Source organism: Onychostoma macrolepis, chromosome 10, assembly GCF_012432095.1.
Source record: "Onychostoma macrolepis isolate SWU-2019 chromosome 10, ASM1243209v1, whole genome shotgun sequence".
In the NCBI taxonomy this organism is placed as follows: Eukaryota; Metazoa; Chordata; class Actinopteri; order Cypriniformes; family Cyprinidae; genus Onychostoma; species Onychostoma macrolepis.
The window spans coordinates 15,322,531-15,334,517 of NC_081164.1; the positions used below are offsets into that span (position 1 = coordinate 15,322,531).

Consider the following 11,987-nt stretch of genomic DNA (forward strand, 5'->3'; position numbering starts at 1 on the left):
ACGATTACGTTTAAAATATCAATTTATAATAAACGGAGCGCTAATTTGACAGTAGAATACGTTTAATTGAGTAAAGGTTGCAGCGTACGAAGTGGTGACTATCTACAGATAGGTTGCATATCTTCAATACAGCTAATTTGGTGTAGGCTATTCTATGGAAAGTTTTTGAAGCCGATATTCATCAGCAGAGGGCGACATTCTACTGCACAGAGAGGGCGCTATGATTTTATGCATGCACATTAAAATATGAGCGAAATGAATGTTTGCTTAGGCTACAAAATAGATCTGAATACCCCCTCTCAAATTTGATATCATGCTGGAACATAAGTGACTGATGATTATGAATTTTATATACAACACACTGCAGAAGCTATAGTTTGTATGGGAAAGGTGTGAGAGTGCTTCATTACCAGAGTCTTTTGGAATTGGATTGGTCATGACTGAATGCATTAAAACTAGAGAATTTACTCTGCCTGAATTATTATTCTGATTATTATTATTGTAATTATTTTGATGCCATTTAAAATAATAGCTAGAGTTGCTAAAGCGAAATCATTCCGCTCGAAAACAAAATCCCTGACCTGACAGTTGCCATGCAACAAAAAAACTAGTCGTGTAGTGATATCGACGCTATTAAAACCGGATTCGAATGCTGTATTGACCAATCAGAAACCAGAACCAGAACATTCGTTTAGAATGTTGCTTAGTTATGACTTCTAGCCTATATTAATGAAATCATCATAAAGTAACTCAATATCCATATACTTGTAAATAATACATTCTGTTTGAGTGGCGTGGGCTGAAAGCATATTTTAATTTAAAACAGTCTATTTTTAGCGACTATCAGGGTTACTCGCAGGTTCACTCATAGTGCGGCTCTCAAAACTACTTATAGCTCGCGTTTTCTCAGCGGAAGGAGGCTGAGAGAGAGTTCAGTGTGTGTTTCACGTCTCTTCGTTGACTCCGTGAGCGGGTTTTTCGTGTATTTGGTTGTTGCCGGACTCAGAGAGGTCGTAGGCACCATGACGTTGACTTTACACCTCAGGCGCGCGGAAGATTTATTCGCGCTCAAAATATCCATACAGTGATGTTCACGACGCATGGCGATGTTGAACTGGTTTGGGCTTCCAGCAAGACCGAAATCGCCTTTCCCAATGGGACAACTGCGTTTTCCCCCACCGTAGTAACCACAGAGGAGCCCAAAAGTAATGAGTCGTGTGGGGAGCAGCAGACTCTGGACTTGGACTTGACTAAAAAAGTGATCATTGGGATGATGCTCAGCACCATCACCGCGGTCACTGTGATGGGCAACACGCTGGTTGTGATTGCGGTGTGTGTCGTGAAGAAACTCAGACAGCCGTCAAACTATCTGCTAGTATCTCTGGCCATCGCTGATCTGTCTGTGGCTGTGGCGGTGATGCCCTTTGTCATTGTGACTGACCTGACAGGAGGCATCTGGCTGTTTGGGGAGGTTTTCTGCAACATCTTTATTGGGATGGATGTCATGTGCTGTACAGCATCAATAATGACATTGTGTGTGATCAGTGTGGATAGGTAAGTTCATAGAGTTCAAGATTCTTTAAAGGTTTTGGTTAGTTTTAGAGAAAGTGGAATTCTATTGGCTAGGCTAGTGATCCCTATATATATTATATATATATATAGGCTATGCATGGTTGTAACCAGCATTTAGTGTGAAAATAATATGCAACACAATTTGATTATGTAATATGCAACAAAAATCTATCATGTATAAAATATATATAAAACTTTGATGTAAAATCTATATAGAAATTACATAAAAACTTCTAAAACAATACAAATATGAAAAATGTATTAATAACCAAACTAAATACTCACAGAAAAAAATTGTGACAACATGCCCCAATAAAACCTGTTAAAACTTGCCCAACCTGATATTCATTTAAAAATAAATTAATTAATAAAAAAAATAAAAATAACTAACCCTAACCTTTATCCAAAAGCTATTGCAAAATAATATTTGTGATTTTTCTCCAACACACATATCTATAGAAAAGAAGCATTTAATTGTCTTTTTAATTGTCATTTCTTTATGTTCAAGAATCGGCTAAAAACACATCTCTGCATCTTTATTTGACCCTCTTACTCTAGCTCTCTCTCTTCTAATTCTATTCTTAAAAAAAAAAAAAAAAAACAACTAACACTAACTTTTCTAATATTTTTGTATTCTATCTATTTGTTTTCTTTTTATTTATTATACAAATAACAAAAGCAAAAAAGGCCTCTAACACTAGCTTGCTCAATTCTATCTGTTTTCTTTTTATTATATAATTAAAAAACAAACAAAGAAACCTTGCTACGTGTACTGCGTTAAGCAAACTGAGATTTGTTATAGCACTTGCATATCATTGCTCTTTTGTTGATTTTGATTGCTTCCATTGTCCTCATTTGTAAGTCGCTTTGGATAAAAGCATCTGCTAAATGACTAAATGTAATGTAAATGTAAATATAATTGTATTGTATTTTTGACTCCAAACCTTATAAAATAGCATCTAAAACTATTTACTGAAATGTCAAAATGTTTCCTTTATAATTGAAAGTATATGAGCTTCTAGTCTGTTAAGCATTGCATAATGTTTATTCACATTATTTTAATGAAAACTGAAAATCGTACAGGTATTCAATTGATTCATTTTCATAAAAATGAAAGACAAAAACTCTAGAGTAACCCTAAATAAATAAACTGAACATTTAAAATGCTTCCATGTCATTTGAGGCTTGTCTGAAATAGACTTTGATGCTGCGTCCTGGTGTGTATGCAATTTTGATGGTGCTCTTTGATAAAGTTCTGAGCTGGAACCCCAGGAGGTGAGTACCGCATGCTGAAACACGCTGCTTGGCTGTGGTAATTCGATTAAATAGTTAGGTGCTTTCACAAGTCTCAGTGATGAGCGCTGATTCGACAACAACATGAATCCCCTGCCTTAAACCTACAGGAATGTTTCTGGCATTTGTAGGACAGCACAATGTGGATATTTCATATATATATACATACATATATATATATATATATATATATACACATACACACACATACATACATACATATATATATACACATACATACATATATATACATATATATACATACATACATATATACATACATACATACATACATATACATACATACATATATATACATATATACACATACATACATACATATATATACATACATACATATATATACATACATACATATATATACATATATACATATATATATATATATTTCCTACAGGATTAATCTATTATTTAATACTCTGCTGAGCAGCTAATGGTTCTTTTTTATTTTTATTTATTTTTTATAGGATATAATCTTTTTTCTGCAAACACTCTTCCTAATTGTCATGATTTAAACAGTATTATTCAATAACCTTTGAAAACATTTCCTAGTCGTGGGCTGAGAATTATGCCTATTTTTAAAACAATCCTTTCACTTTGTTTCATGAGTGACTAAGACTGCAAGTCTACAAAACAGTTTTAGGCTTTGACTCACAGCCCTAAAGATGAAGACTATTTCACTAACCTTTAAAGTTTAAAGTACCGTGAATAGTACATCTTTCAAGTGCTGAAGATAAATATTTCACGGATTATAGTTGACTGAAGAAATATTCTCTTTTAAAGAGATTTGCAGCTTTGTAAAAAGTTCTCTCTACAACTTTGAAGTCATAATTAAAGGCAACTTTAGGTTTTCATTTAGAAGATAATGACAAAATACTAACCAACCAAGGTCTGCTGCTGGAGCTTTTTCATTTTGCACTAAGGCTTTTCTTTTCAATAAAAGAGCTCTCCAACAACCTTCAATCAATTCATACACTGTAAAAAGTGATAAGTTGACTTAACTTAAAAAAATTGAGGAAACCCGTTGCGTTTAAATTAAGTAAAAAAATAATAATTAAAAAAAAAATGTTAAGTGAACTTAATTCACTTAACTTATTTTTATTAATTATCATTTACTTAAAATTTTTAAGGCAACGGGTTTCCTCAATTTTTTTAACTTAAGTCAACTTATCGCTTTTTACAGTGTATGAATTGAGTAAAATAGATAGGTACGGGATTATACGGCATATATATGATTTTATGTTCTTCAAGAAGGTATGACTGCATTGAAAAAAGATTGGTATAGGATTTGAAACAATTTTCACTCAGAAATTGCAAGTGAATTTCAGAGTTTTATTTACAACTTCATGTTTTTTGTATTTTGCCCCCTTCCCCCTCCATTCGTAAATGTGAAAGGGAAAAATACAACACATCCCAGATGAGAGGTAAATTAGTATCATTTATCATTATGAACAGATAAGACCTCTTAATAAAACACACAAAAAGGTTTGGAATTCAGTAGATTATACTGAAAGTACAATTCTCTAATGAGGTCTCATTTACTTTGTTTCCAACTACTGCAGTTCTCTTAAATTAATTAGCTTTGATATATTTGATAGTTCAAGAGGCCTTTCATTACACATAATTGAACGCTGAGATGCAAATTTAATATTACGGATGTAATTGACACCTTACCACCCATAACAAACCTCTCATATTAAGACCTTCAACTTTGTTTTGTTCTGTTTTTTGCTTTTATCAGACCATCATGCCACAGAAACTCTCAGTTTGTGCCAGCTTCACACGAACCTGTGGCTATTGCTGTATTTCAATATTTCTGTGGCAATAACTGAATTACAACAAAACTGAGTCGCCAACATGGGAGCTGCTTTCTAAGGGAGCACCCTAATTGTCATGGAATCTCATTTGGATTGCTACAAATGGCATACAAATATACTCAAAAGAATTGACTTGCAATTGATTTCAATGTTTGATGTTAGCATGTTGCTAAGCTAAGAGCACAATACTATTAAGCATTAAAAACAGTATTGCTCATGTTTTTCATTTATTAAAATTAAGCTGGAAAAAACAAACTCAAAAGAAATGAATGGTGAAACTGTAGTATTAAAATTAATAGAAATATTTGAAAAAACAGCAAATTCTAAACTTAAATTCAACTGAAATTTAAAAATATGAAAATAAAAGCTAATTTGAAATATTAATAAATAATACAGTATATAAATAATGCTAAAAAAAATAACACTATTGAAAAAAATCCTCTTAAGTACACTGAATTTTAATATATTTTTCAGTACTAAATTAAATATATTTAAACACTTTGTCTGCTTTCTGGAATTGCCTTCTCTGGGATGGACACCTTTGATTCTACTTATAATTTTGCCTGCTTTTGGAACTTGTCTTAAAAGGCAGAAAAATTAAGTTTTGGAACAGTCAGAGCCTACTTATAATGCCTTAAAATACCCTACGTCGGCATCTCACTGCAACAGAAATACTAAAATACTATACTCACACACTGGCAAAACTGCTTGCTGATCACACTCCAATTAAAACACATCCATTCATCAGTCTGACTGAATGAAAGCTCGTTAAACTTCGGTTTCGGTTGATTTATGCACCATCTCTATAGACCGAATAATGGAACGCAAAACATGCCTTCATTCAAACATTTTAGAACTACCAGTGTCCATGCAGTCCCTTAAATGTTTTGCTTTCCACTGCTTATGGTGCTCGAATCATTTCTGACTCATTAAGCGTCTCAGTAAGTTCCGCTCATTTGATTGATCTTCCACAGTCAGCAGCTATACCTAATCTTGAGAAGTGCCCCAGACTACATTGTTCATCTCCAATAGGACTTATAAACTGAGTACTGTTTTAATCCAGTTATTATTTCCTATTTCTGAGAGGCTTGTGCAAGTGTTCTGTGTTTCATCCGGTATGAAGGGGGTCACAAAGAGCAAACAGAAGTGTAGTACTCAACATCAAAAGATGTCCACCCAGCTGATATGATATCAGTGTATTATAATGAGGCTTTCAGCAAATCATCAGTGGTGCCTTGCTAACATCACCAATACTGTTGGGCATATGTAGGGTTATTTGAACAAACCTCTTTTAAAAGCAAATAATAATAAATAAATAAAATTACCAATATATAATTCAATTCGTTAAATAGGCTATATCTAAAACATATTGTATTTTAATTGTCAGATGGGGAAAAAAAAGGTAAAGAGAGCATTTTAGAAACTAATGTGAAATGGTTTCATGGTCCAGCGTTTCTGTGTAGGTGTATGAAAGGTTTTAACTACCTTAAGTGTCCGATCCAATAAGTGTGTCTCTAAGCCGTTCCTTGATCAGAGGGATTCTCATGCGTGAAATGAAAGCTTTTTATTTTTAGAGGTGGGCAGGGGAATAGAGACTTTCTGCTTTAGTAGGTAAAGAAAAGCCAATGTACCATATGTTACATTCAAAATTTAGACCCATAGAACCTTTAGTTACGCTGAAGTCTTTTGAAATGTTCACTGCATTTGATGAATGCAGTGATATGTGAAAGCTTTAGAGAGTGTGATTTTTTTTTCTTTCAATTTCACAGATTCAAACTCATGTCATCCACATGAGCACCAAGGCTCAATGTGTTGGATTGCAATAACCAGCAAGCCACAGCACTAATTACAGAATGTACAGTGTAGAGGTGCATTTCTGTCTTGACAATGAGATTAGATCATTTGTAACAGAAGCTATATTCAATCTTCCGCGCCCAACTATATTACTTCTCAAGAAAGAGATGAGAAAGATGCAGTAAGAAAGATTGCTAAGCCAAACATTACATATTCATAATGGGGAACATTATGAGAGTTTTTTTGAAGCCATCCAGAGTGAATACACTAATGTTGTCTAAAACTTTTTGACAAAGCCATCACATTGAACATCTCAGTGCAAGTTTAATTTGCACCAAGAAATTTTGCTTTTTTACAGCTGGCATTGAGAGAGTTCATAAAAAATTAACAACTGACTGTGAGTGTATCAAATACCAACCAATCGTATGGTTATAATATGTAAATGAATCCAATGGAGCTTCCGAAATTGCATACTCTTTGAGAAGGGTTTCTGCAGCTAAACAGAAAGTTGACATCAAAAGGACAGAGTTGAGAAGCCCTGTTCCATATATGTATAGTATGAATGTGTGTAGTATGAATGAAATTTAACAATTCTCGAGAATCTCTGCAGAAGATCATCCGGGTACTTTTCGTTTACATTTTCATGCTGTTAATTCAGACAAGCTACTGTTTTTCGCCCACTATGTAGCTAGTAGTGAAATACTACAGGCATATTCAGATGCAGGGCCAGTTTGAGCAAGTTATCTATAGTTCCATGAAAGGGATAGTTCACCCAAAAATAAAAATTCTGTCATTAATTACTCCCCCTCATGTCGATTCAAAATCATAAGACCTTCGATCATCTTCAGAACACAAATTAAGTTATTTTTGATGAAATCTGATAGCTTTCTAACCCTGCATAGACTGCAAGGGGACTACCACGGTCAAGGCCCAGAAAGGTAGCAAGGACATTGTTAAAATAGTCCATGTGATATCAGTGGTTCAACCATTTTTGTCATGAAGCTACAAGAATACTTCTTGTGCGCAAAGAAAACAAAAATAACGACTTTATTCAATGATTTCTTCTCTTCCGGGTCGGTCGCCGATGCGCGTTCACGAGAGTACCACAACGCATGTGTGTGATGCTGCTGACGCAGGAGCTGCGTTCTGACGTAGAACCCGGATGCGCTGCGGCTTGCTTACAAGCAGAGGAAAGCACATGCGTTGTGAATGCACATCGAAGTCTGAAGCGAAAGAGAAGAAATCGTTGAGTAAAATCATGGATACACAAAGTAAAAATGGTTGTTTTAGGAACTGTTCACTGAATTGTTCTTTGGGGAACCAAAAATGGTTCTTCTATGGCATCACTGCAAAAACTCCCTTTTGGTACCTTTTTAGGAGCGTTGTTCAAAAATCTTTTTGGGCAGAAAAATATCTACTTTTGTGGACTAAATTAGATTAGAATAGCTGGATAATCTGACATGCCGGAGATTCAGCTTTTAACGCGACGTCTTTTCCACTCAGGTTGTTGGTGAAATTCAGGTCAGTAGGGATTTCTTGGGTCTGGTGCTTTTGAGGTATTTTGCGGGGTACTGCAGATGCAAGATCTTTGGGTTCAGTTGTTTTGAGGAATGCAGTTCTCTGCTAAAACACGTAATTTGAAGTTACCTCATTAACCTTGTTATCCTCTGTTTCCGCAGATACCTTGGAATAACTCGGCCTTTGACCTATCCAGCGAGACAGAATGGACAGCTGATGGCCAAGATGATAGTCGGTGTCTGGTTGGTATCGGCATCCATCACTCTGCCGCCGTTCTGCGGCTGGGCTCAGAACATCAACACTGCGGGAGTGTGTCTGATCAGCCAGGATGTGGGCTACACCCTCTACTCAACCGCTGTGGCCTTCTACATCCCAATGGTGGTCATGCTTTTTATGTATTACAAGATTTTCAAAGCTGCCCGCAAAAGTGGGGCCAAACACCACTTCACTGCACTTCCCCCAATTCAGAAGGCCTGTCCCGATCCAGCGTTGGCCACCGTAGAGGGGCTCTGCATGCATGGGATGAAGATCGGCGCAGCTACCGAAGAGTTTTCCACCCTGTCCTGCCTTTTGAACCGCGAACGGCGGAGTGCCTCGATTTTCAGGCGCGAACAGAAGGCAGCCACTACCCTTGGGGTGATCATGGGAGTGTTTTCGTTCTGCTGGTTGCCGTTTTTCCTCTTCACCACAGCGCGGCCGTTCATCTGCGGCCTGCTCTGCAATTGCGCCCCTGTCTGGCTGGAACGGGTACTACTGTGGCTGGGCTATACCAACTCGCTCATGAACCCTTTCATCTATGCCTTCTTCAACCGAGACCTACGTTCAACTTATAAAGACCTGCTACGCTGCAGATATCGAAACATTAATCGCCGACTCTCGGCTAAGGGAGTGCATGAGGCCCTAAAGCTCTGACTTCTCACAATCTGTTTATATGATGGGATGGTGCAAATATATATCTTCTTGACTCTTCTACAAGTTAAGTAGCACAATTTGGAGAGAATTCACTGGGGACAACAATAATTCTGATTCACAGAAACATTCTAAGATTGTAAAGTTTCCAACCTAGGCTCAGTGGAAAATTGTCCCTCTACCCACTTGCAAAACTCCAAAAATGTTTCTATACGTGCAATTCACTGAAGAGAATATCAATAACTTTTATTCCTTTTCACACAAATTATGATTATAGGGCAGATCATTGGCTACTAAAGACTTATTTTCACTAGGTTCCTTGCACAATACTATAATACAACCTTGTAACAATTATATACTCATATATATTTTGATGTTTGTCTCACAGAAGCAGCTCTATGGCTGTTCTGGCATAGTAAACTTGCTTGGTAGCCCACCTAGTACACTGAGCAATGCAATTGCGATTCAGAGCACTTGGGTGTGAGTCCAGTGAAACTCAAATCATGATAAAAGAAGTGAGATACTTCATAACCATGCCAGTTTTTATTTCACATTTGCTTTTATCAAAATAGCTAAGGTTCACTGCTTGACCCTTACTGTACAACAACCTGGGAATTGAAAAGAGTGCTGGATGATGCGAAAATTGACCTATAATCCACTTTAAGAATGATTTTAGGTGGCACAATATTTTCAAAAGTGATAGAACATTAAGATTTTTGTTCATTTTTGAACATTTCATCACTTTGAAAGTGTTACGAAACTCGCAAGGACCAGTGTACAATCACTTTGCAAAAATGTCACCTCAGGGACATTTTTTTTCAGTGAGCCTGGGTTGAAAGTTTCTTGAATCCACATTCAACTAATCTTTTCCTATTTCGTACAATGTACTTTTCACTGTCCACTCTGTACATTTCCAGCTTTCATGCTACATAGCAAGTTTATCCAATCAACCTTCTGTGACACTATCAGCAATGATTTTCATGTGGAGGTCAAAGCATAATGCGAGTCATAGGGAGAGTAAAAGGGCCTTAATGCACAGTTGGATAAATCTGTTGTGCTTGTGTAAAGCCTTGAATTTTTACATGAGATGATAAAATCTTGATATGAGTGACAAGATAATATGGCCTTTCATTTTAACAATACAGCTATGAAATAAATAGACAAAAATGTAAATAAATATAATTAATTAATTAAACAATTAAAACAAGGCGGCGAGGGTAGTAATTTCAGAGTTTCAGTGATTGCTACATCAAACATTTGATGGCTTGCTTCAGGTACTATGTAAATCTGCATGAATGTGTATTGCTTTATCAACCCTTTAAAATTGTTGACATTTAATTTAGAAATTAAATGAGTAGATATTAGGCCTGTTTCACACTGCCTTATTGTCTTTTGTCCTAGATCTACACTTTTACAATGTACAAATATGTTGTTGTCTGTGTTTTAGTGGGTTTGCTGTAATGTAATCTGAACTGCGAAAGACGTTGATTGACAAAGGGTTTCAAGAACTTTGTATAAAGTATATACATATATTGTGGCAAGATGTGCTGAATATTCAGTTTAGAATTTGAACCTCATAGTCAACATATTGTCAGCGAGCTTGTATCAGTATTCTGCTTGCACATGCTGTGCACTCAGTGTTTGTTTTGGAAGATGGTGTACAAATCTAGCGGTCTCAATACTCATGTTTTCTTAATAAACATTACCCTAATAAATATTCGATTGCACATGTATTTTATTAGCATACTCTTAGAAGCCCAAGTGTCTTGTTTACCACATGGTATAGGTCTTGAATATATTTAGAACTAATGTGTTTACTTCACCTCTCAAGTCAGCATTTTAAATCTGACTAAAGGTGAAAACGGCTGAAATGCAAAATAAATACAGATTTTATATAAAGTAATTAAAAATAATTTTATATCAGAAATAAATAGCAATACATATAAAATAAAAAATACATAATATTAAAAATAAATATACACATCAAATTTAGCCTAAATATAATTAAAAATTATATTGCAACTTGAATGATTAACAAATTACTTACATGCTACTTGCTTTTCAGTGTTGGTTATTTAATGTGGTTGGTTTTTAGTGGATTTGCACCTAACGACAACAAATGTCTTTCTGTTGAGTTATCAGCACCATACAACGTGCCCAAGTGAAGTTATGAAACAGATGACTCATATGAGCCATATATTTTCAGTGAATCAAACCATACCCCGTGACAAATGTAGCCTTACTCCCAAAACAAATGACTCTTATGAACCAGTTCTATTTAGTGAATTAAGAACAATCAACGAGACAGTAATCGGATTCCCAAAACAAATGACTCTTATGAACAGGTTCTTTTTAGTGAATCAATAACAATCAACCAGACAGTTGCAGTCTGATTCCCGAAACAAATGTCTCTTATGAACCAGTTCTATTTAGTGAATTAAGAACATACAACGCGGCCAGTGTAACGTTAGTCCAATTCCAGAAAGAAAACAAAAGACTCTTATGAAGTGAATCAAAACATACAACGCGACTAGCCGATTCCACAAACAAAAGGCTCTTATGATCCGGTTCTTTTCAATGAATCATTGCCCGATTTCTGAAACAAGTGACTCTTAAGATCCATTTTTTTAGTTAATCAGCTCGATTCTAGATCTACAGTTTTCTCTTATCAGTCTATCCGGAACACTGCTCTGCATTAGCATTAGCATTAGCAAAAAGATACTATTTCATCGGAATCAAATAAAAGTGAATTGTTTCAAGAGCTTATGAATCAAACTGATTCTGACCCCATATTAGATAGCTCTACCTCCTATTATTCAGATGAAAATTGGACATGCTAAATGATAAATTCTAATAAGTGTAGAGAGAGAGAAAAAAAAAAAAATGTTTTCCCTTTGGTGCAGAGCATGAAATATCACAGCTGCGTCACAGAGGCTCTCATGAACCAAACCACACAAACATCTAGAGTTGTGATGAAGCTTCAACATGCATCATTTAGCGCTAAGAAAATAGTGCAAGCGAGCTGCTCAGAATCATCACATAACTTTTTTGAGTGCTGCTCAA

The 11,987-nt window shown here is 35.6% G+C and overlaps 1 protein-coding gene across 1 annotated transcript; it reads left to right on the forward strand.

Moving 5' to 3' along the window:
- The first annotated feature begins 726 nt into the window (after positions 1–726).
- On the forward strand, positions 727–10,626 carry LOC131548458 (5-hydroxytryptamine receptor 7). Its single transcript, XM_058789729.1, has 2 exons — positions 727–1,554; positions 8,177–10,626. The coding sequence occupies exons 1-2, from the start codon at positions 1,088–1,090 to the stop codon at positions 8,925–8,927; spliced, it is 1,218 nt and encodes a 405-aa protein (XP_058645712.1). The 5' UTR covers positions 727–1,087; the 3' UTR covers positions 8,928–10,626.
- The last annotated feature ends 1,361 nt before the right edge of the window (positions 10,627–11,987 follow it).

Excerpts from the sequence above, each read along its gene's own strand:
- LOC131548458 (XM_058789729.1), top strand. The coding sequence starts at position 1,088 with ATGTTCACGACGCATGGCGATGTTGAACTGGTTTGGGCTTCCAGCAAG. Across the intron at positions 1,555-8,176 it reads TGTGTGATCAGTGTGGATAG|ATACCTTGGAATAACTCGGC; the intron begins GTAAGTTCATAG and ends CTGTTTCCGCAG.